Genomic DNA, 21,693 nt, shown 5'->3' with positions numbered 1-21,693 from the left:
TCTTCAGCATAAGGCAACATGACCTCTTCAAGTATTTTGATGTATTGAAACTGATCCATGATCCCTGGTATGTGATAAATAGGCCCAACACCACAGTATGAGAAACATCCCCATAACATGATTTTTGCACCACCATGCTTTACTGTCTTCACAGTGTACTGTGGCTTGAATTCACTGCATGGGGGGACAAACTGTCTGCGGCCCCTAGACCCAAAAAGAACAATTTTGCTCTCATCAGTCCACAGAATGTTGCCCCATTTCTCCTTTGGCCAGTCAATGTGTCCTTTGGCAAGTTTCAACCTATTCAGTACATGTCTTTTTTTCAGCAATGGGACGTTGCGGGGGCTTCTAGCTGATAGCTTAGCTTCACATAGCCTTCTTCTGATCGTAACAGTACTCACAGGTAACTTTAAGTCTTTTTTGATTTTCCTGGAGCTGATCATTGGTTGAGCCTTTGCCATTTTGGCTATTCTTCGATCCATTCGAATGGTAGTTGACTGTTTTTTCCCACGTCGTTCAGGCTTTGGATGCCATTTTAAGGCATTTGAAATCATTTTGGCTGAGCAGCCTATCATTTTCTGCACTTCTTTATATGTTTTCCCCTCTCCAATCAACTTTTTAATCAAAGTCCGCTGTTCCTCAGAGCAATGTCTGGAACGACCCATTTTGCTGAGTATTTCAGTGTGAAATGCACTATAACCAGCATGCACAACATTTGCTTCCTTCCTTCCTTAAATATGGGCCATAACTGACACCTGTTTCTTCACAGAATCAATCACCTCACTAATTGAACACAACACTTCTATTATTTTGAACATGGCCCTTTCAATTACAGATTCAAATACACAGAATGAGCAGCATGCATGTCATGACTGTTGGGTCTGTTGGTTTTCTATGACTCTAAGTGTTGTAGAGTCAATTATTTGCCATGTTGAAATATCACTTCTACCAAAAAATTTGATTTATGAGGTTAGTGATGTTGGACTGCTATTATTTTGAACACAACTGTAGCTAAACATTCACACGGCGACCCCCAAATGACTAGTTTTCATTCTAGAAGCAGGACTGCAAGCCCTCGTCCATGCCGGACATCACAGCCCATTCAAAGCATGGACCAAGTGTTTAGAGTTGTGTAATTGTGTCGTTGGTGGTGGCGAGTGGTACAGAGGCAGACCTCAGCAAATAAAAGGCTACAGAGTAGAGTCAGCAGTTGGTAAGTGTTTGGCAGCGGCTCTAACAGCTGTATACAGCAGCATCTGTTCATCTATGCACTTGGCACTACTCTGTCTTCTGTTTTTGGCCCCCCTAAATTCTCAGCCTAGGCTCTGTAACTGGGTGAGCGCCGGTGCTGGCGTCTGTTTTCTCTGGATTTTTAAGGTTCCCTTGGAGCTGATCTCCTTCCCCATTAAATCCACGTAGGGGCCACTTCAGTAAACAGATATAAGAAGAAGGAGAAAGTGGAGAAAAGATGAGTGTAGGATGAACATCTTGACAAAACAAGACTCTTCAATGTCCCATGTTTATTAAAAGAAAAACACTTCATATCCATATTCTCATCCTTAAAAAATATACAGCAGTTTGGATGGTGTCCCATGTTATAATGCTTCATGACATGTTTCTGTTACACAGTGAATATTGAACTTTAGCTAAACCTAATTAAAAGAATAAATAAAAATGAATCGCAATATCTGATTCGTGATCGTTCTGACTCATTCATCATTGGTTCTCCAAGCAGTGCGAGGCAGACAGGAGAAGATGGAGCAGATGGATGGCTCTGTGTCTAACGTTGGACCACTGAGGGAGAGATTTAAGGGCAAACGCCTATAGTCTTTTCATCCTCTCCTGCCCACCTTCTCCTCTTCTCTCCCACCAGAGGTTAACGTGACAGTAAAATATTCCCTCTCTCTCCACACAATGTTCAGCCTTAAAGGCGCTGTCCGCCCTGCAGATGTTTAACAAGCCTACCGTCACCTTCTACAAGTAGAGAATGAGTTTGCCGGTAAAGCTGCAAATAAAAAAAAGCCTAGAGTAAGTGTCAGGAGCTGAGAGGAGCCAGGCAGGTAGACAGGAAACCCCGGGGTGTGAAGGGAGTGTCCCATAAAGATGTATTTATTTTATTTCTAGAATGGACCAAATGTTTGTTTCACTATCTTTGTGGGGACCCGTCATTGACATAATACATTCCCTAGCCCCTTACCCTAATCTTAACCATCAAAACTAAATGCCTAACCTTAACCCTTACCCTCACCCTAACCATAACCTCATTCTAACCCTAATCCTAAAACCAAGTCTTAACCCTCCAACAGCCCTTTAACCTTGTGGGGTCCAGCATTTTGGGCCCCACAAGGCTGTGCAGACCCCACAAGTATACTGTATTCCCCAGTTTTTGGACCCCACAAATATAGTAAAACAAGCACACACACACACACACACACACACACACACACACACACACACCTTTTTCTTGTCAGTACAGCATAAAAGCTCACATCTAACAATTGATTTAAAATGAGCTGTCAATACTTTTTCTTATCAAGTGCCCCAAAACAACCTGTTTTATGTTCAAGTGACACAGTCCTCTATAGCAGCCTTAGTAATGACAGCGGGAGCAGGGGAAGAAGCCAGTTTGCGTTGTTATAGAGTGATAGGGGAGGAGGCCGGGGTGGGTGGATGAGTCAACAAAATGGAGGAGACTTTAACACGGGAGACCGCTGTTCGTTTCCTGTTTCCAGCCAACAATCAACATTGGTGTCGTTTCCCCATAGTTTTGAGCCAAACCACAATGTTTGAACCTAAACCAGGATCTTTCCCAAAACCTAACCAAACCTTAACCATAGCGCTGTCACATAACAAAACAGATTTCTTTCTTCTTTTTTTTACCAGCAATCTGTAACAGATTATCATCCTGCTGGTAGGGTCGTCCCATCAGAAAACCTTTCTACAGTATGTGTGTTTCTGCAGGCAATTACAAATCATATATTTAGTGGTTCAATGTGGGGGATTTGTTTATTCCGTCCCAACGATGCACTTTTGAATTGCACAGAGTCAAGTGAGCAGTAGTTCCCAAAGCCTTAACCTTGATGGTATCCGCTAATAAAGTGTGTATAGGCTCAGGTAGAACAAGGTTGGACATTGTGTCCAGCATGATAAAAGCCAAGTGGTACATACATTTTTTTTTTTTTAAGGGCAGCTATGTGTCTTTTTGTCTTTCTGTATCTTTTCTTTCTTCCTTCTATAGTATGTCCACAGTATGTCTATGTTTGTGTAACCTGTCTGCACTGTCTGCTAGATCAACCTCAGAACCTCAGACTAAACACAATGAAAAGTCATTCCGGCACTGCGTGCCCGCACACACACACACACACACACACACACACACACACACACACACACACACACACACACACACACACACACACACAAACTCCCACTCACCTACGGGCAGCCCTGTTTAATCCCTGTTAAAGTCAGTCGAGGGTGTTACATGTTTGCAGTTCACTTCAGCCCCATCAAAATGCCCCATTGGAAATTTACTGGCCTTTCAGCGGCACAGTGGGGCCCTATAAACACACTCATGCACCAGTATGTGCCCATATCACACTCACACACACTGTAGATGCTCACGTTGTCAGACCCCTGTTACCACCTAGTGCCAGGAGTTTGATTCTGCCACCTGTGGTGCCGTGTGTGTGTGTGTGTGTGTGTGTGTGTGTGTGTGTGTGTGTGTGTGTGTGTGTGTGTGTGTGTGTGTGTGTGTGTGTGTCACATTCCTGACTCTGGTGTCATCCCTTTCATTCGACATTTCCCGGCACATAAACTTTCGGTGACACCATTGGCTGCTGTTCCACCATGCTGCCATGGTTGACATTATATCTCTCTCTCTCTCTCTCTCCATCCTAACAGATGTGGACGAGTGTGTGGACAACAACGGCGGATGCCAGCAAGTGTGTGTCAACACCATGGGGAGCTACGAGTGTCAGTGCACAGACAGCTTCTTCCTCAGCGACAACCAGCATACCTGCATCCACCGCTCCGATGGTAAGACTGGAACCGAGACAGAGAGCACTGTGAGAGCTGTTTTCTTCCTCCGTCTGGAAAGCAAAGAGAACATGTAGAGCTTTATTTGTGTAAAGCTACTCGATGCTCCTTGCTCAATCTTCAACTAAACACAGGGATTACATTGTCTAAAATGTTTTAGGTTTTGGGGTAACTGGATCTGATTGCTGGAATCTGCTTGAAAATGTGACAAAGCATTTATTCATTATAGGTGAAGTGAATTCATGCAAAGTCATTGTAAAGAAGTGGACAGATGAGTGCTGCTATGCTCTATTAGGTGCAAACTTAGAGGAAGAGGTGTGGTCAATGCAGTCATTTAATCTTATGGCATTGGAAGACTTGATTTTTCAGACACGTTATTTCTTTAAATATTATCCCATAGGCATGGGTTATGAGTCAATGGAACCCTCGGGAACAGACATGTGAAAGCCCCCCCCACCCCTCCTGCATATTAGCAAGACACCCAGACTGAACCATTTACAGAAGCTGCATCATTTGTAGTTGTTTTGTGTCTCCTATTCTCCAACAAGAAATGTTTACAGTCACTTCAAACAGAGGCTTTGGACCAGGCGCTCCATGACCCCTTGGGCCCCTGCGCCTGTGACCGCTAAGCCCATTCAGTGATCCGTAGGGTTCCAGAGGGTTTTCTTGTATTCCAGATAACCTCGGGCGCTTTTGAGTGGAAACAAAGGATCATTTTGGTTTAACTTTCGGGTATCGTAACAACTGTACAGTTTCTGATTATAAATAATCTGAGCAACACAAATTGTAGTCAAAGGGGAGACTACATTTACAGCACCATGCATGTGGTTGGGCATGCTTCTGTGATCGAGAAACTCCTTGCATATGGCCAATGAAAACCTTTTATTTGAAACAGTTTTTAGCCATGCTGGGGCATGGCTCGAGGGGTGGCAATGTCCAGACTGAAATATCTCAGAAACTGTTGGATGGATGACCGCGATATTAGATACAGATATCCATGGATGGATGAATCCCAATGGCTGTGTTGATCGTCCTGACTCTTCCTGTAGCACCACAGCCTCACTGGTCTATCAGCTTTGTCCCAGGCTCCAACCCTTTCCTCAAATTTAGATTGTGTCCTAAAAAAAAAAGAGTAACCTGTGGTTTACATCCCACACACTACATTCACATTTTTCCTAGGTCTATAGGAGAAAACATATCGGCCAGTTTGAGGATAATACTACCAAGGGGCCTGTAAAATGCTTTGATGACATGTTGATCCTGAACATGAAGCTACTTCAGTCTTGAAATGGATCTCCCCCTCATTTACATCCCTGATATTTTAGTGCCTCCTAAAAAGTGATCTCCCTATGACAGGCTTTCTGCATCACAAGGAGACGTGGGATTCGAGGGCACTGACATCATGCCTCTGGCTTGGTCAGTCCCCCTCCACACCCACAGTGGCATTAGATTTCTTAAAACCGCTTGACCCCACTACCCTGGCATCCCCGACCCATTACGCCTGTCACATTTAATTTATGGGCTCACTCGGCAGAGGCGAAAGGGTGCTGAAGGAGCGGTGATCCCGAGGTGAGGAGGGGCTGCCTTCTCCTTCCCTCACACACACACACACACACACACACACACACACACACACACACACACACACACACACACACACACACACACACACACACACATTCTCCAAGCACAATGCTCACATGCATGCAGCTGTGAATGGGCACAGTGTGGCAGTGAAGTTCAAAGACAGATGAGTGGACAGTCATCTTTGCAAAGGCACAAAAAAAGGAGACACTGGAGGAATGTGGTGAGGGATGAATAGAGAGAGAGAGAGAGAGAGAGAGAGAGAGAGATCAAATACAGGAGGAGGCTGCCACCTCTCCTTTATCCTCTCCCTCTTTTCCCCGGCTGCTCACAGTGTTGGTGTGGTCAGCATGAAGGCGTGTTAGGAGCCAGTGTCAGGATGTTAGAGGATTCACTGTGGAGACATTCAGAGAAAGAGGTGAAAGAGATGCAGAAATAGAAGTGTGTTTGCTCACTGGAAACCCTATAAACCAGCATGTGAATACATCTCCACTCATCCTCTCCTTCAAAACTATTTCTGAAGGTTTCGGGGTAGAATTCAAGTGACAGCCATTGAGCGCTCTCCCGTTGTATGGTGGATTAGCAAAGTTGCGCCACAGAATGAGAGCACACATTAAAAAAATGCAAATTGAATCACCAAATTCCATTGACTCGTAAAAAAAAAAATCTTTTGAATTCCTGAATTTCTTTTGAATTAAAACAAAGGCTAAAGGTATTTTATTAAACCATATATGTATCCAATTAAATGTCAAAAATCGATATATTTTCAGGGTCAAAGCAGTTACTGTGTCAACATGTGTAATTCCGGCTCCTGTCAGAGGGGTGTTCACGGTAAACAAGCAGCGGTGTATTCTTGTTGCCCTGCTCTGGCAGGCTGTTCCGAGCCTTTAACCACCAGCACACCGCCCCCGCCCCCGCCCCATCCGGAGATCCTCAATCAGACACTTGTCTCCTCTCCTCCTCCTGCACAGGAATAGCAGCAGCATCCCGGTGTCCCACAGGAATCTCCTTGCAAATGTTTTTTTTCCATCTCTCCTACCGTGGCCTGCTTCTCTCTCTCCCTTCTCTCTTCTCTTTGTCTCTTTCTATTCACTCTCTTTATTTCATCTTCCAAAGGTTCCGCCCTAAACCGGATTAGGACCTCTCACACTCCCACACAGCTGTGTAAAGTGGATATATGTAACTTTCAGTTTGTGTTGATTCCAGCGGCCGCTTTGGACAAAAGTGGTAGTGTTTTTACCACAGTTGCTGTCGTAAAGCTCTTTTCTTTACAGTGCTGTATTACCTACTGTAGATTACTGAGTTAGCGTTACCGGGAGGTCATATAGTTGAGATGAATGTGTTGCTCAGACAGAAAATCATTCATTTATAAGAGAATACGTTACAGATGCATCGTTGCGTTTCAAGTGTTGCATACTGTAACTTAGCCTACTTTGGATGTCTCGTGAGATAAACCGGGTATCAACGTTATCAATTCATTCAAATTCATACTTCGATTCATATAGCACATTTCATGAAACCCACGGACGCTTTACACAAGTGCAGGGGGACAAGGGACCAGAAAATAGTAGGCCAACACAAACACAGACTGAAACAAAAAAACGGCGCGGAAGGGGGGCGTAATTAAATGTTGGTTACTGACGTACAACCACATTGAGCATTGTAAAGTTATTTTATGAATGACATAGACATATTTCATACCTGAGGGCCAATGCGGGGTGGGTAATTGTCTCCATCTGTTAAAGCCCGACCGAGTATGACTCGGATTTCGCCCGTTGTTTTTCCCTTTTAGCTTTTAGCTCTTCGTTAAATTTCCTTCTTTTCTGTGATGGCCCTGCCCCAGTATCAGCAGATACCTTCTACACTAACATTGAAATACAATTAGGCCTATATAAATAAATCTCCTGCTTCCCTTTACCTGGCTGGATACTCACTAACACAGGCTTCTCTGGTGTTATGCTGAAATCTGTGACCCATCAGAATGTGTTAGCGCCATCTCCCTGCTGAAAATCATTTTGTGAAATAAAAAAAAACTAAACAAATGTAGCATTTTTAGGTGTAATATATAATAATACATCACACACGGCATTTTTCTGAAGAACAAGTACTTTTACTTTTGATACTATAAGTACACATTGCTGATAATACTGCTGATACTACTTCTGTACTTATTTGTAGAATTTCAAACGCAGGACTTTCACCTAATGTTTTTTTTACATTGTCCTTTTACTGGAAGGATTTGAGTACTGCACTTCAGATCATCTATTTTAGGTGAATCTCACCTATTTGCACAAACCTTGAAGAGCGTAAGTTTTTGTAACATATCCTGTGGAAATTGATGACCATATTGCTCAAAGTATCAGAAGTCACGTTTGAAAAAATTCAGTGAAACTTCATCGTTTGCACAAAAAGGATTTTTCGCTCGCTTGAGGTTTTCTTTTAGCCTGACATGGTCATACTCAGATTCTAGTCAGAATATGAGTCTGATACCGCTCCATTGGGCTGTGATTATGGGGCGTGTTTCAACCCAACAGGAAAGAAAATGCCTCTGCACTCAATTGGATAGACCTACAACCAATCAGAGCAACGTATTAGTGACGTATGTTGAGCGACACGTAGTTGTCCCTGGCTTCTCTCGTGTCTCTTAAGTATAAAGGCTACGTAGTTCTCTTAATACATCCATGGTATAACGTGGCAAAATGAAATACTTTTATTATCATCACCAGGAGGTGAAACTGAGTGCCACCATACATAAGGTTGATTGTGGGCGACAATACTGTCGTGGTTAGCTCGCCGAAACACTACTGCCGAAGTTGCTGGCTGGCTCGGCAACGTTAGCTAATGTCCGCTAGCATACGTACAGGCTAACTATAGCCAGTTAGCTTTGTGTGTAACGTAACAAAAACCCACCCATCTCGTAGGAGCGAAGCTTAATATTTCATTCAATAAAATCATGGTAAAAAAGGAGCACTAACGCCACAGGTCTTATGTTCGGACTCGAGTCCAAGACCGGACTCGAGTACTACAGCCCTGGTTACCGTTCTCTTAATACATCCACGCTAGCTACTAGCTACCGCTGATGTTAGCTACTAGCCGATAGCCCAATAGAAATACACAATAGAACACACGGTGAATTACAGCCATTAGCTATATCCATTGTTACAGTTACAGGACCTCGTGAGAACCGCCATATGTCCCGCGGGTCTGCTCCATGGATGTATTAAGAGGACGGTTGGAACGCGACATTCAAACGAATTCAACACAAGCGCTCTTTGGTGACATGATTGATTATGTTACTGTGGATCATCTGTCCATCATCGTATAAAGCCCGCCCTGACAATTTGATTGGTGCAAACAGCTCTTGTTCGAGCATAGTTGCTCCACAGCGGATCAAGTCCAGACCGAACTTCCCGACCTCAAGTGTTGTGGGCGGGGCTAAGTTCGGCTGGCATCCAGACTAGTTTTCTTTTGCCTTTGTGGAAAAAGAGTTGATGCTCTGAATGAGATGTACAAACCCCCTTTGTCGACTAAGTTCTGACAGAGCAAACATTTAACTCACAGGACCGATTAGCTGTTTCCGCTGTCAGTGTCTTAATAGCGCGTGTTGTTGTTGTTGTGTTGTGTGGACTAGCCAGACCTTCCTCCGCAGCGCTGTGAGCAGCTAATAGAGTCATACATTACAGCGATGTACACGTACCGCAGGCCTTCTTCTGTGGTTCACACCAGCCAACACATCTTTTCCCAATGTGTGTTGACCTCATTACGTTCTTCTCCAACAACCTGTGTAGAGCTAAAATACAAAAAAAAGCTTTTAATTTGCTTGTATGTCATCATGTGTGTCATGGCAAGTGACAGCCAGTCTGCTGAAGTCGTTAGCAGGAACGTAGATACGTCTTATTGATCCTCACGGATCATAACTCACACAGTAAGGGACTTCTGGGCTACAAGTAGCTTCTGAAATGATAGTCTGGTAGATACAAATTATCACACACACACAACTGTTTTGTGTGTGTATGTGCAAGGCAGTGTGTGTGTGTGTGTGTGTGTGTGTGTGTGTGTGTGTGTGTGTGTGTGTGTGTGTGTGTGTGTGTTAGATTGTTGCTTTGCTTATGGTAAGTGTCAGCTCGCGGCTCATTTCTTTCTCCCTGACACTCGTCTGGAGGATAATAAAGCCTAGCAACAATTGTTTGTTCCATTATGGTGTGTTTTCCACTCTGCTGTGCTTCAGCAGCTCTGTCTGAAGCACATAGAGGCGAGAACCAAGACTCCCAATCTCGAGTTGGGGAAACAGCGAATGTTCTTGAGCTGTCATGATGTGGGAGAGCTATGACCACATGAGTCAGGTATGGCTCACAGGCCCAACGGTGACACGCACGTAGAGCAGAGAAGCTCATTTCCAGTTTGGCAAATTTGAGGATCTCTAAAATAGAGGAACTGGCTTGTCAATGAAAGTGTTGCTGCCCTTGAAAAACGACGGTGCTGAGTTTGTTCCATCAGTAATTGCAGCGTAGGTCTCAGTTAACGCATGCCTTGTTTAAAGGAACATCCTGTGTGTGATTTGCAGCAGCAGTGCAGAGGTTGATTAGTGGCAGTATTAGATGTCAACTTGATGCCTCGGAGTTGACCAGGTCTGTCTCTATGTCTGATATATTTATCGTTCCTTTTGGACGACGTAGTCCCCGCCAAAACAGAGTGAAAACAATACGCTTGTAAATTCTTCTCTGAGCTCAACACCAAAGTTCCTGGCAAAGTTGGAGTTGGCAGTAAGTTGGGAATTTTAAACACCATCTCGTGTGGACGCCATGCCTGGCGCTCCAAGAGATTGTTTGGTCACAGGAGTCTCTGTGAACTGTGGAACACGATGACTAGGCGATTCTTAAAAGTTGACTGTGGCAAGAAAAACAAACCCTTTTGATCAGAAAACAACTATTAACACTATGGAAAATGTTCCTTTGTTTTGAACACTTTTAGATGCCCTCATGTAAATGAGTTTCCCCACAGTTTCAAAAATCTTTGGCCGTCAGTCCAGTGTGTCTGAGCACAGCGCCGGGCCAGGTGGAGAAACTGTGGCTCGGTGTGATCTACGGGACACATCGGCAGAGATGAGTATGGGCCGTTGCCAGCTCCTGGAATGGGCTATAATGGCAGGGATTACAATTAATGGAAGGCAATGGGCGGATGCATAGTGCTCAGTGTATAGTGCAGTGTAGCAGCTGGTAACTCTTAATAAACATAACAATTATTGTGATTATTTTTGATTAATCTGGATATTCTTGATTAAACAATTACTGCAGCTTTACAAACAGCTATTTCCCTGATGCTGTAAGACTGACATAATCTGCATCTTACTGAACATTATACACTTAAACAACTGCTTCTATTATCACTTTCATGTTCTTGTATTATTACTTAGGGCATTGCTGCACTTTGGGGCCGCTTGGCCACCTTGTTACCATAGACCTTACAGTCTCTTATATTTATATGTACTGCCTCGGGACCTGAGTTCTCCATTTCATTCCCTTTCATGTACGGCTTGTTCTGGAATGACAATAAATATACTTATCCTTACTAAAACTTAGAAAAGGAAATACTTATCGCCGTTTTCCAGAGTCGAAGGTGTCGCCTTAAACTTCTGTGCTTTATCGAGTCAACAGTCCAGACCCTGAAGACATTCAGTTTGCAGTCAGATATGACAAAAAAAAAAAAAAACGGTAGCAAATATTTACATTCGAGGAGCTGGAACTAAAGAATGTTTGGCAAAAACAACAAGAAGGACCTTTGTGTGTTGGTCAGGTCAACTGGAAACTCAAAGGAAGAATTTTTCGTAGCTTTTGATTTATGATTTTTCCATTGGTATCCTCATTCAGTAACCCTTTGTTTAAGTATATAAAGCAAAGTCTAGCATTTATAAGCAGTCTATACACATACCATGTCGAAGCAGATATACAGACATTTTAAAGTGTTTATTAATATACAGTATTTGTCAAAATCATGTATCTTATGAAGACATATTTTACATGATTACAACTGTGTTTTACGATGTTGTTATTCATAATCTGTCTACAGCAGTCTGCCTTTATGGGTGCCCACAGGAGGAGTTATAGTCTACATTGTAGTGTGTTATAAACCATTTATTACATCTTTGTATATTGAATGCTAAATAGGGGGACATAAAGTAAAGTGTTGCCATTATTTGAAATAATGACATGGCTCACACATACAGTGTGCTATGTGTTGAGAGAGAGAGAGAGAGAGAGAGGAAGTGCAAAGAGAGCAATGGATTATGGGAGCATGGGATGGGGGGAGCTGTTAATGTTGGGGGAGAAAAAGAGAAAAATAAACAGAGACAAACATAGTGGAGTGGACCAATGGAAGCTGCATGCGTTTATTTGGAGTTGTGTGAGGAGAGGAAGCAGGCTGAGGCTGCTGCTGCCACACACACACACACACACACACACACACACACACACACACACACACACACACACACACACACACCTATAGACACAGATGTGTAGACATGTATTCATGCACAAAAATTCACACACTCGCCGACATGTACATAATAATAAGGAGGAATTCTCACTTTAAACAAACCAAAGCAGGAAATTGGAGGTACGCGGAGCTTTTAAATGGCGGCATGTGGGAACTTTTAAGTACAGGGAGCTCTGTCTACCTGGCTCTTATCATCATCAATTGCAAACATCATCAAAAACCTGAAACACTTCACCTGTCATACAATGTAACACGTAGAGCTCTGTGTGTCTGTCAAATGCGGTAAATGCTCACCAGTTGTTATTGGTGGGAGAGGCTGGATAAATTGAGCCAACGCGCTCTCTCCTGCGTCACCATGGTGCTCATCGCCCTTCCCGAGGCTTGCGCTACGCAGCGGTGCAGGCGGAGGCATAGGTCAGTCCCACAGCGCACGGTCCATGGTGCCGGCCTTCTCATCCTGGAGCTCAGCCTGGTACGCCATCAACATGGATGATGCGTCGCAACATGGATGATGCCCACTCTGAGGGCTACAGACTTGTATGACTTGTCGGTCATGGATGCATCCTCGGTGCTTAGGCACATGGGGTCTTGGACATCGCTGCCCCTGAGGCCAGCAGGAACGGATCATCTTCGTCATCATACGAGAGGATGTTGTCCGACCCGTCGAGAGAATCCAGCTCGGCGTCGGCAGTGTCCTCGCAACCCCCGCACACACAGCTGTATTCAAGCAGCGGAGCCACTTCATCTATCTGCTCAGCCCAGTCTGCACCCGTGGTAGCTGGGGCTTCTTGGGTTTGACCGTCTGGTGTGGTGAGCTCTGCCAGCATGGGGTCCTGGTCAGTCAAACTAGCAAGGTGAGCAAGCCGACGACGGAGAATTTTCATGGGCAGCCTAGCGCAGTGAGCTCAAGAGTCCGTCGGGGCCAGTGGTTCTTGGGCATGTTCAGCCCCAGACATTTGTTGCAACAAGGGTGAGGGTCCCGTGCCGAGATATTATTTCCGCACGAGCACACCCGCGCTAGCATGACTTCTTTCGTGGCGGGAGAGGAAGCCATGGTATTCTAGCTGAACACCAATATGGAATCACCAATGGAAACTGGCCAATATTGTGTTGCTATCTGTATAGCTTTTCAGCTAAGTAATGTAGTTTTGCAGTTAGGTATGTTAGCTTTGCAGCTAGGGATGTGCTATGGCTAATGTTTGGGCAAACTAGCCGATAGTGTAGAAGCTAGTTCAGCGAACTGGGGACTAGTGAGCTCGGCTGAGGGTAACCACTGTTTGGGGACAGGCCGGTTATGACAGTTGTTTGGAGACAAGCCTATCTGTCGAGTACCGCCAAATAGGGACCAGTGCCCGGTGAGCGAGTTGTGAGCTTGACTCTATGGACAGTTAGCATAGACCCTGGCAGTGTCAACGATGTTCGTTTCTGAGCGAGAAGAGGTAGTTGAATGACGGTAAGGCGCACGGGCTGTGGGTTATATAGGGGACCCCCCTTGTGCACCTCGCGTCAGACGTGGCCAGCCAGTCATGGCTGGCGTAGTGAGAAAGTGCTTCTGAGGGATAGGCGGGGAGGCGTACCCATATGTGAGATACCAAACGAATGCTTGAAAGAGAACTGAAAACACCTGTATGGGTGTTCAGGGCCTTTTAAACAGAGGCAGCAGTAGGATGATTGGCTTACAGGGTAGGTTTGTCACTGAGCTATTAGAGAGATGATACCAGCTGATGTATAGATGAAGATGAAGTATAGTCATCCTGACTGAACTTAATGCTGTAGCTTCATTTGTCTAGTCTATTCATTCCACAGACATGATAGAAGGTTTCAGTCATATATTTAGAGTTTTGGTGGTAAGGTGTCCTTTCCTTACATTCAGGCCGCTGGCTGTCTTTTGAGACAGTTGAATAGAAATTGCAACATCCAATAAGATTTAATTTAAAAAAGGTTTATGGCAAAATTAAATATAAATCCTGCATGTTTATATACTTCTTATATACGCTAAATAGGGGGTTAAAGTTAAGTGTTACCGGGGGGGGGGGTTTTTTTTCACTTGAGGGTAACATTAGACAATGTCACGGTTTCACCAAAATCATTAAGAATTATCTTCTGTCTTCCATGAATATGCCATGCTGAAGACCATGAAATCTAACTAATGTCTCGCTCTGGACCAAAGTGGTAAATAACCACTGGCCAGTTGAACACGCAAAGTCATCATCAAAAATCTGAGTAGATGCCAAACACATTGCAAAGTGTCATATTATCCTATATGGTATCAATAAAGTTGATCTACTTAAAGACGATCAGGGAAATATAATGCATGCAGTAAATGAGCTATGCCCCTGAATAGAGCTGGTATAATCTTTTAATGTTTGTCCTGTCCCGAGTAGAGGGCCTCTGTTTGTGTTTTGTGTTAACTTTCCCCCTCTCTTGTGTGGAGGTGAAATCCTGCTGTTTGTGTGTGTGTCTTTGGACGCTGTAAGTTTAGCATCACTGTGGGGGTCTTTTACATTTTTAGTTGTTGTTGTTGTTGTTGTTGTTGTTGTGTGAGTGTGTTAAACCATGCCAAGCATCTGTCTGAAATCACTTTGAACGCTGTGAAGCTGAAGGTCTTTACCTCTGCGCTGCCTGCTTTTGTATGGCCGAGTCGTGAACTCTCCTCCAAACAGTGACAGTCCGTTATATCTCCCCCACACACACACACACACACACACACACACACACACACACACACACACACACACACACACACACACACACACACACACACACACACACACACACACATAGTCATACACACTGGGTCATCACAGCATGGCGGGGGTGCTGAAAGTGACTAATGCTTTCCTTCCCAAGCACCCGCTCTTTCTTCATTTTAAAAATACTTTCTTTAAATATTATTCCGGCATGTGATTTTAACTTTAAAAACAAACTCTAATAACTTAGCAATCTCTCTCGCTCTCTCTGTCTCTGTTTGAGGTAAATAAGAGTTATTTACCTGTGAGCGGAAGGTGGAATCATCTGTTCTGCTCTCCCCGCCTCCCCCCCCGCCAACCCCCCCAAAATAAAATAAAATTTAAAAAAAAATACGCCAGAGTTTGTCTGTGGTCAGTGGAAATGTTTAATACGAGGGCGTGGAGCTGACCTGGTGTGTAGCTGCTGCTCAGTAGCAAACACAGGAAACATGGGGAGTGGAAACACACACACACAAACACACACGTACACACAAACACACACACACATATGTATGCATAAAGTAAACTCATCTGTCTCATTTCCCAGCCTTTTACAGGAAACTAACATCTGCCTCAGCCGGAACCTGTCTGACACACACACACACACACACACACACACACACACACACACACACACACACACACACACACACACACACACATGCTTTGTAGTCATTATTGTAGTCACTATTTTAGTTAACCAGGGCTGTGTGAATCAAACAGTTGACCAAAAGTTTTTCCTGTCTTTAACGTTAGCAGCTGGACTCTGTTAACATAACCCACTGAACTCTGGTTCGCCTGCCTCCATGTAAACGTAGCTGCTTAGATGTTATAGCTGTTGCTCAGAGGACACGAGGACTGTACCCATGTTGCGTGTGTTTTTAAAGAACCATACCTCGGGTTTGCAGGTTGTATCTCATTAACTACAAATTAAATATACAAGTAACATAAATATACAAAGCTGCATTTTCCAAAGAGCACCATCAGTTTTAGACATATTTGCTACCTTCCAGGCAGCCTTTGGGTTGGGGCAGGACATTAGTTATAGAGAGAAAGGCAGTTTGATCTGATCTGAGGATGGACAGAATGGTGGGATCATTGAAATATGTAATTGCTTAATTGGTAGGACTGTATTTACAGCCACTAGTACATCACATGATCACCACTGAAGATTAGGGTTGAATACCAGGAAATACCGGAATGTGGGATCCTGGGAATTGTTGATTTTGTGTCTGTGTGCACCTATACGTTGGCATCATGGATGTATAAAGAGGAGAGGAGGCCGTGTTCATTCATATGAAAGTTGCTCAGTGGCGCATGAATTCTGGCAAAACAAGTTCCTTCCCGAGACTATTGTGCAGAGCCACCGTCGCTGCGTCTGGCCTTAGAACCGCCCAAGACGATTGTGATTGTTTTAAAGAAATGCAAACAAGCCAGAGCATTTTTATCGCCTATCCTAGAGTGTATGTGTGGTGTAGCCAGACCTTACTCCACAGCGCTGTGGGGAGAGGTCTGACTATGTGAGACTACTACTGCGCAGATTCTGGCTCCAAATGACATCTAAGGTGGCAGAAGCACCCATGTCCAAGATATTTTGGCTTCGTTTTTGTACAGTGGTAGGAAGTGGAGACGTGTCCTCCATCTTTATATATAGTCAATGGTTGGCATACTAAAGTTACTCAAACCACTGCTGTGCCTTAAAGTACTCATATTATGCTCATTTTCAGGTTCATAATTGTATTTAGAGGTTGTACCAGAATAGGTTTATGTGGTTTAATTTTCAGAAAACACCATATATTTGTTGTACTGCACATTGCTGCAGCTCCTCTTTTCACCCTGTGTGTTGAGCTCTCTGTTTTAGCTACAGAGTGAGACATCTCACTTCTGTTCCATCTTTGTTGGGAGTCGTACATGCGCAGTAAGGACTACTAGCCAATCAGAAGCAGAGTATGAGGGCGTGTCCTGACAGTACCTAGGTAAGGACTACTAGCCAGTCAGAAGCAGAGTATGAGGGCGTGCCATGCTAGCAGCTAGGCGAGCATTATAACGTGTGTTACAAAGTGACCACGTTTGTCTCTGAAGTAAAGGCTAAGTCTTTGGGGTGGACTTTGGACTTTTTCACTTTGTAAACCTATAACATGCACAAAAAAGATATATAACACAATACAGGAAAGGGAAAAAGCCAAAAAGCATAATATGAGCACTTAAAACAGAGTGCAAACTCTGTAAATGTAAATTATACTGATGATTTAACAACTGGCTTAATCGAACAGACCTCCATCCTGAATAAGAGCACCGTGGGTAGGGCTGGATATTGTTTATAAAATTACAATACTAGTTTTATACAGTCTATGTACCAGTACCAATACCAGTACCCTTTAAGTGATACCGATACCAATAGAGTACTTCATTTGATAGCTGTTATTTTTTTTCTCCTTCATTCAAAACCCATCATGTGAATGGAAGCATTCAGTTGCTTAAAATTCCACCATTACTCCTACACTATAGCTGCTGCGGTAGTGGGCCAATCATACATCACATTAAATCGAAGAACACTTGCGGTGATTGGCAAAACCATACAGTTATTTATTTTTTAGAAATAAAAGTATGAAATGCAAGTATTGTGACAGGAAAAGTTTCAATATTACTTATTACTGGGTTATTTAGGTCGATACCTTAAAGCCCCAATAATGGGACAGCAATTTGTAATGCTGTTAAATTGGTGGATTGAGTGCAGAAGATAGCTACCCTGGAAATCCAGAGTTCTCATGAGAGCACAATTTGAATTTGCTCAGCGAGTCACTCTGGCATTCAGTAATGATGCTCATTAACTATGCCCTTGTAGCTGAGCTGCACCAATCACATCGGTGTATCTGATGTAGACGGGCCAGAGGCGAGCTAAACAGATGACGACAGTTTAATCTACCAGTTAGCTCCTCTGGTTGCTAAGCGTATGGGGCTCTGGATACGTCACCCCGTGTATTGTTGTGATTGGTCGTAGTGTTATCCAGTTGCGTGCAGTGAGATTTTCAAATGCATGCTTGGTGCCGCCCCTCGAGTTGGGCCATTTTCATTACTCAATGCCAGACCCTTAATCTTTCGGATTTGGGTGTATATTTCCAGGCTAGAAGATTGCCACGTTAGAACTAAATGTCCATGAATCAAGCCAACAATATTTCTCCATGGATATTTCTTCCCTGCCAATGCACACAGTAATAACTTAAGGTTAGCTCTAAAAAGATGATCTTCCACATAACAACTCGGTTGTAATGCTGTTAAAAGGATATGCTGGAAAACAGAGGCTCAAATGATTCTTTTTCACCTCAAATGTAATGTAGGCTACTTTTAAGACAGTAAACAGAATATCAGACAATAAAAAAATAATGTAATTTTATGATTAATTATTGCAGTTCTCTCTTTTAAACTAAATGGATTGCAAGAAATCCTTGGAAAAAAGGTTGAATCCAGTTCAACTAGTTATGTCTTGTTCTTTAAAGTTACAGTAAATAAAAGCAATGACTGTCAAGGCAGTTTGGTAGTGGTTGTTAGTGTTCCTGTAAATTAAGACACCATTTCCGGTCACAAAGGGGATTTTGCTACTTGTTATTGCTCTGGGCGTGTTCATTTTCTTTTTGGATTCACTGAAGCAGAGGGTAAACAGTATTTTTGTTCCAGGTTTCACAACCATTTACTACCAAGCTTTAGTTGTGTTTGCTCTGGAAGAACAGGGCCTGTTGCCTGGTTTCCCTCCAAATCTCACAATGCAAGACATTCAAACGCGGACAGGATTCTAGCTTGGTGTTGTGTTTCTTACAGTAATCATGCGTTAAAATGAAAGTTATAATCATGTGTTGATGTTAAAAATCCACATTCCTTGTACTGTGATGAAGTTAGAGTGAGCTACAGAAAGGGAAAAACAGAATGAGGGAAAGGGATGTGTGTTTGAAGAAGAGATTGGTGAGGGTTATTAGAAAGCCACAGTCCTTATTTGAAGGACTTCAATGCAGCCATTTGAAGAAAGGCTCTTATTGAAATTCATGGCTTAGCACCTATAGCACTGTGGTCTGAGCAGACCAGTGAGAGAGACACACAGCCAGCGTCTGACAGATTTCAATTAAAACAGCATTTACAAGAGCATGGACGGAAAAGTGGAGGGAGGTGGGTGAGAGACGGTTGAGGAAGGGTTTTTGTTTCTGTCTGGTGAGCTTGCCACTTCAGTGCTCGTAAAAAATATCTTTGACACACTTCATCATTTATTCAAGTCTGAAATTTAAGATTCTTCTGCTTTTTGTAACCAAATGTCCTTGGTTTGGTGCAGTTACCCAGGTTTTCAATGTTAATGGAAACCTTACATAGATAGTAGGTAGGTATATGAGGTACTTATCCATAGTCAGTTACCTACAGCACTGTAAACCCAAATGGTCAAATGAATTGTTTGGAATAAGCACTGTTACCTTAACATTTGTTAAGAAGTTGTACTTACTTAAAACTATTGAGTGCCAGTAGCGTATACTATCTTTTAGGTTTAGTAAACTCTTATTTTTTGATTAATATGAACTTTTTACAGCTTAAGTAACCACTACTTAAAGTGATGCATTCGTAGTAACTTAAAACTATAGTTTTAACATCATTATGTCCATAACACGGCTGTGATATTTTGACAGAACAAACCAATAGAGCATCAATATGTGTTGCTACACAATAGACAAAACTAATATGTTATATATATATATATATATGTAAATCATATATACATATATATATATATATATATGTAAATCATATATATATATGTAAATCATATATATATATATATATATATATATATATATATATATATATATACATACATGTGTATAAATTCACAGGAACAAGCAACAAGGAATAGATTTTTGAGTACTGCTTAGTATTCAGGTTTACAGTGTAGATAGCATTTGACATGCCCCCAGTTTTTAGAAGCAGGCAGGAGTACCGGCACAGAAGCTAAGCAATGGTCTGCTGTGGGTGGGGATAGCAGCTAAGCTATTTTAGACACCTAAAAAAATCTATATTAGTTTAAGTGTACGCTATACTTAGAATATTTTCACCTCTTCACCTTGCTGTAAGACATTCTTTTCCGACGGGGAACACATTTACTGAACACAAAGCAGGGCCCATCACAACGCAGTGATGTAACAGCTACTCTCTCAGCCAGTCCGCAGCAGTCTTTTCTTTCTAAAGGAAGCTGTAACAGCAGTATAAATTGTTCCTGCTTGATAGAGCGTTTGATGCTTTTTAAAAGCTTCATTTAAAATAGGCCTTTAAAGTGGAGTTCTTTATGTGTGGCTTTGTGCCTACCATACAGTCACAGTACAGACACTTGTAATTCATACATGTGTGGGCACAGACAGGCATGCACATGGTCATTAGCTGGTGAACAAACTAGAGATCGACCCATACTTGTTTTTCAAGGCCGATACTGATTATTAGTAGTTAATCAACCCGATAACCGATTTGGAGCCGATATTTAATAAATGAGAAACTTTCAACATACTACACAGTAGAAGAGAGTCAGATAGTGTTGTGGGCGGGACATGAAGTCAGACTCAGTGGTGAGTGAAACAGAAGCAGAGGGACGGACACAGAGCTGTAGCTGAGCCAAGGTAGTGCACTTTTTAATTCATTAACTGTATCTGTTATCAGGCAAATAAAACGCTGATACAGATACTCTGCAGACTGCCAAAAAATGGCCCCGATAATCGGCCAGGGCCGAAAAAACATGCGATGTCGGGCAGCAAGACGCTCCGCTTCTGAGTCGCTCCCGGTGTGGTATGGCACAGGACAGATGCGCCCAGTGGAACCGGATCCGGGTGACTCCCATTCAGGACATTCTCAGAAAATAAGTGACAGACTTGTACCATGTCTCAGTTCATGCACATACACATAAGGTCCATAGTTGTAGGAACATGAAATATGTTTCTGTAACTAAAATCCACTATACCATAAGCAGTATATTTCAGCAAACCCTTAAAAGAAAACTTTACTGATTGTACACATCAAAGTGTGTTTCCAAGTGGGGTGCTTGGGGCGAAAAACCGTTGTATAAAGCCTTTAGTGTATCAAGAGGGAGCCGTGTGAAGTATGTGAAGTGGTCTCACTTGAGTCAGCGTCAGTTGGGTTGAAAGTTTGATAATGAAAAGAAAATTGGGGATGTGGAGTTAGAAAGAACTGAGACCTCTGTAGCCCGCTCATCTCTGCTGAAGGCTACGTTAGCCGGGTCTCGAGTAACCCATCCGATTCTGACTAAAATGCTGTTGACAGTCAAGTTGCATTGTGGGTATTGAAAGCGCCAGGTTTTGAAAAGGAATACGAATGTGAGTCATAGAAAGACAATATCTTTGTTTCTGTTAAAACGGATGAGTGTGAGTGGGAGTGCTACAATGCTACAGTAAATCAGCGGAGCACTTTTACACCAAATAGGAGTGGCTGCAATTTTTGGGGGTGACGTGTTAAATCGGCATGTAAGTTGACAAGATCACAAATGATGTGCATATGCACACATAATATTAAAGCAGAGTCATACTTATACAGCCTGAGCAAGAAATGTTCAACTAATACTGATATGATCATAGGTGTGCGCAAGGTATTAAATGTATTGCAATGGCACTAAAGTACTGCAGCATTCAAATGTAAATTATCATTAAGGTTAGGAAACATGTTTGACCCAGTAGGTGTAACTGTTTTACTGGTAATGCTAACGGGAGGCCTAATAAATAAACAAAGGAAGGGTAACAACTTCCCACAACTCAAAGTTGAAAATTCTTTTGGTCCAGTCTGTTGAGATTTTGCAAGACATTTAGTGGAGTCA

At 42.9% G+C, this 21,693-nt stretch overlaps 1 protein-coding gene across 2 annotated transcripts in view; it reads left to right on the top strand.

Moving 5' to 3' along the window:
- The window catches only part of scube1 (signal peptide, CUB domain, EGF-like 1), a 134,929-nt gene that overhangs the window by 44,626 nt on the left and 68,610 nt on the right, over positions 1-21,693 (top strand). For both annotated transcript variants that reach the window (XM_078281325.1, XM_078281324.1), the window contains exon 4: positions 3,904-4,038. In XM_078281325.1, coding sequence (XP_078137451.1) covers positions 3,904-4,038 — 135 coding nt within the window. The remainder of the gene's footprint in view (positions 1-3,903; positions 4,039-21,693) is intronic.

Source organism: Sander vitreus, chromosome 23 (assembly GCF_031162955.1).
Source record: "Sander vitreus isolate 19-12246 chromosome 23, sanVit1, whole genome shotgun sequence".
NCBI classification, from domain to species: domain Eukaryota; kingdom Metazoa; phylum Chordata; class Actinopteri; order Perciformes; family Percidae; genus Sander; species Sander vitreus.
The sequence above is the reverse complement of the archived record's forward strand: the minus strand, read 5'-3'. Positions and strand labels throughout refer to the sequence as shown.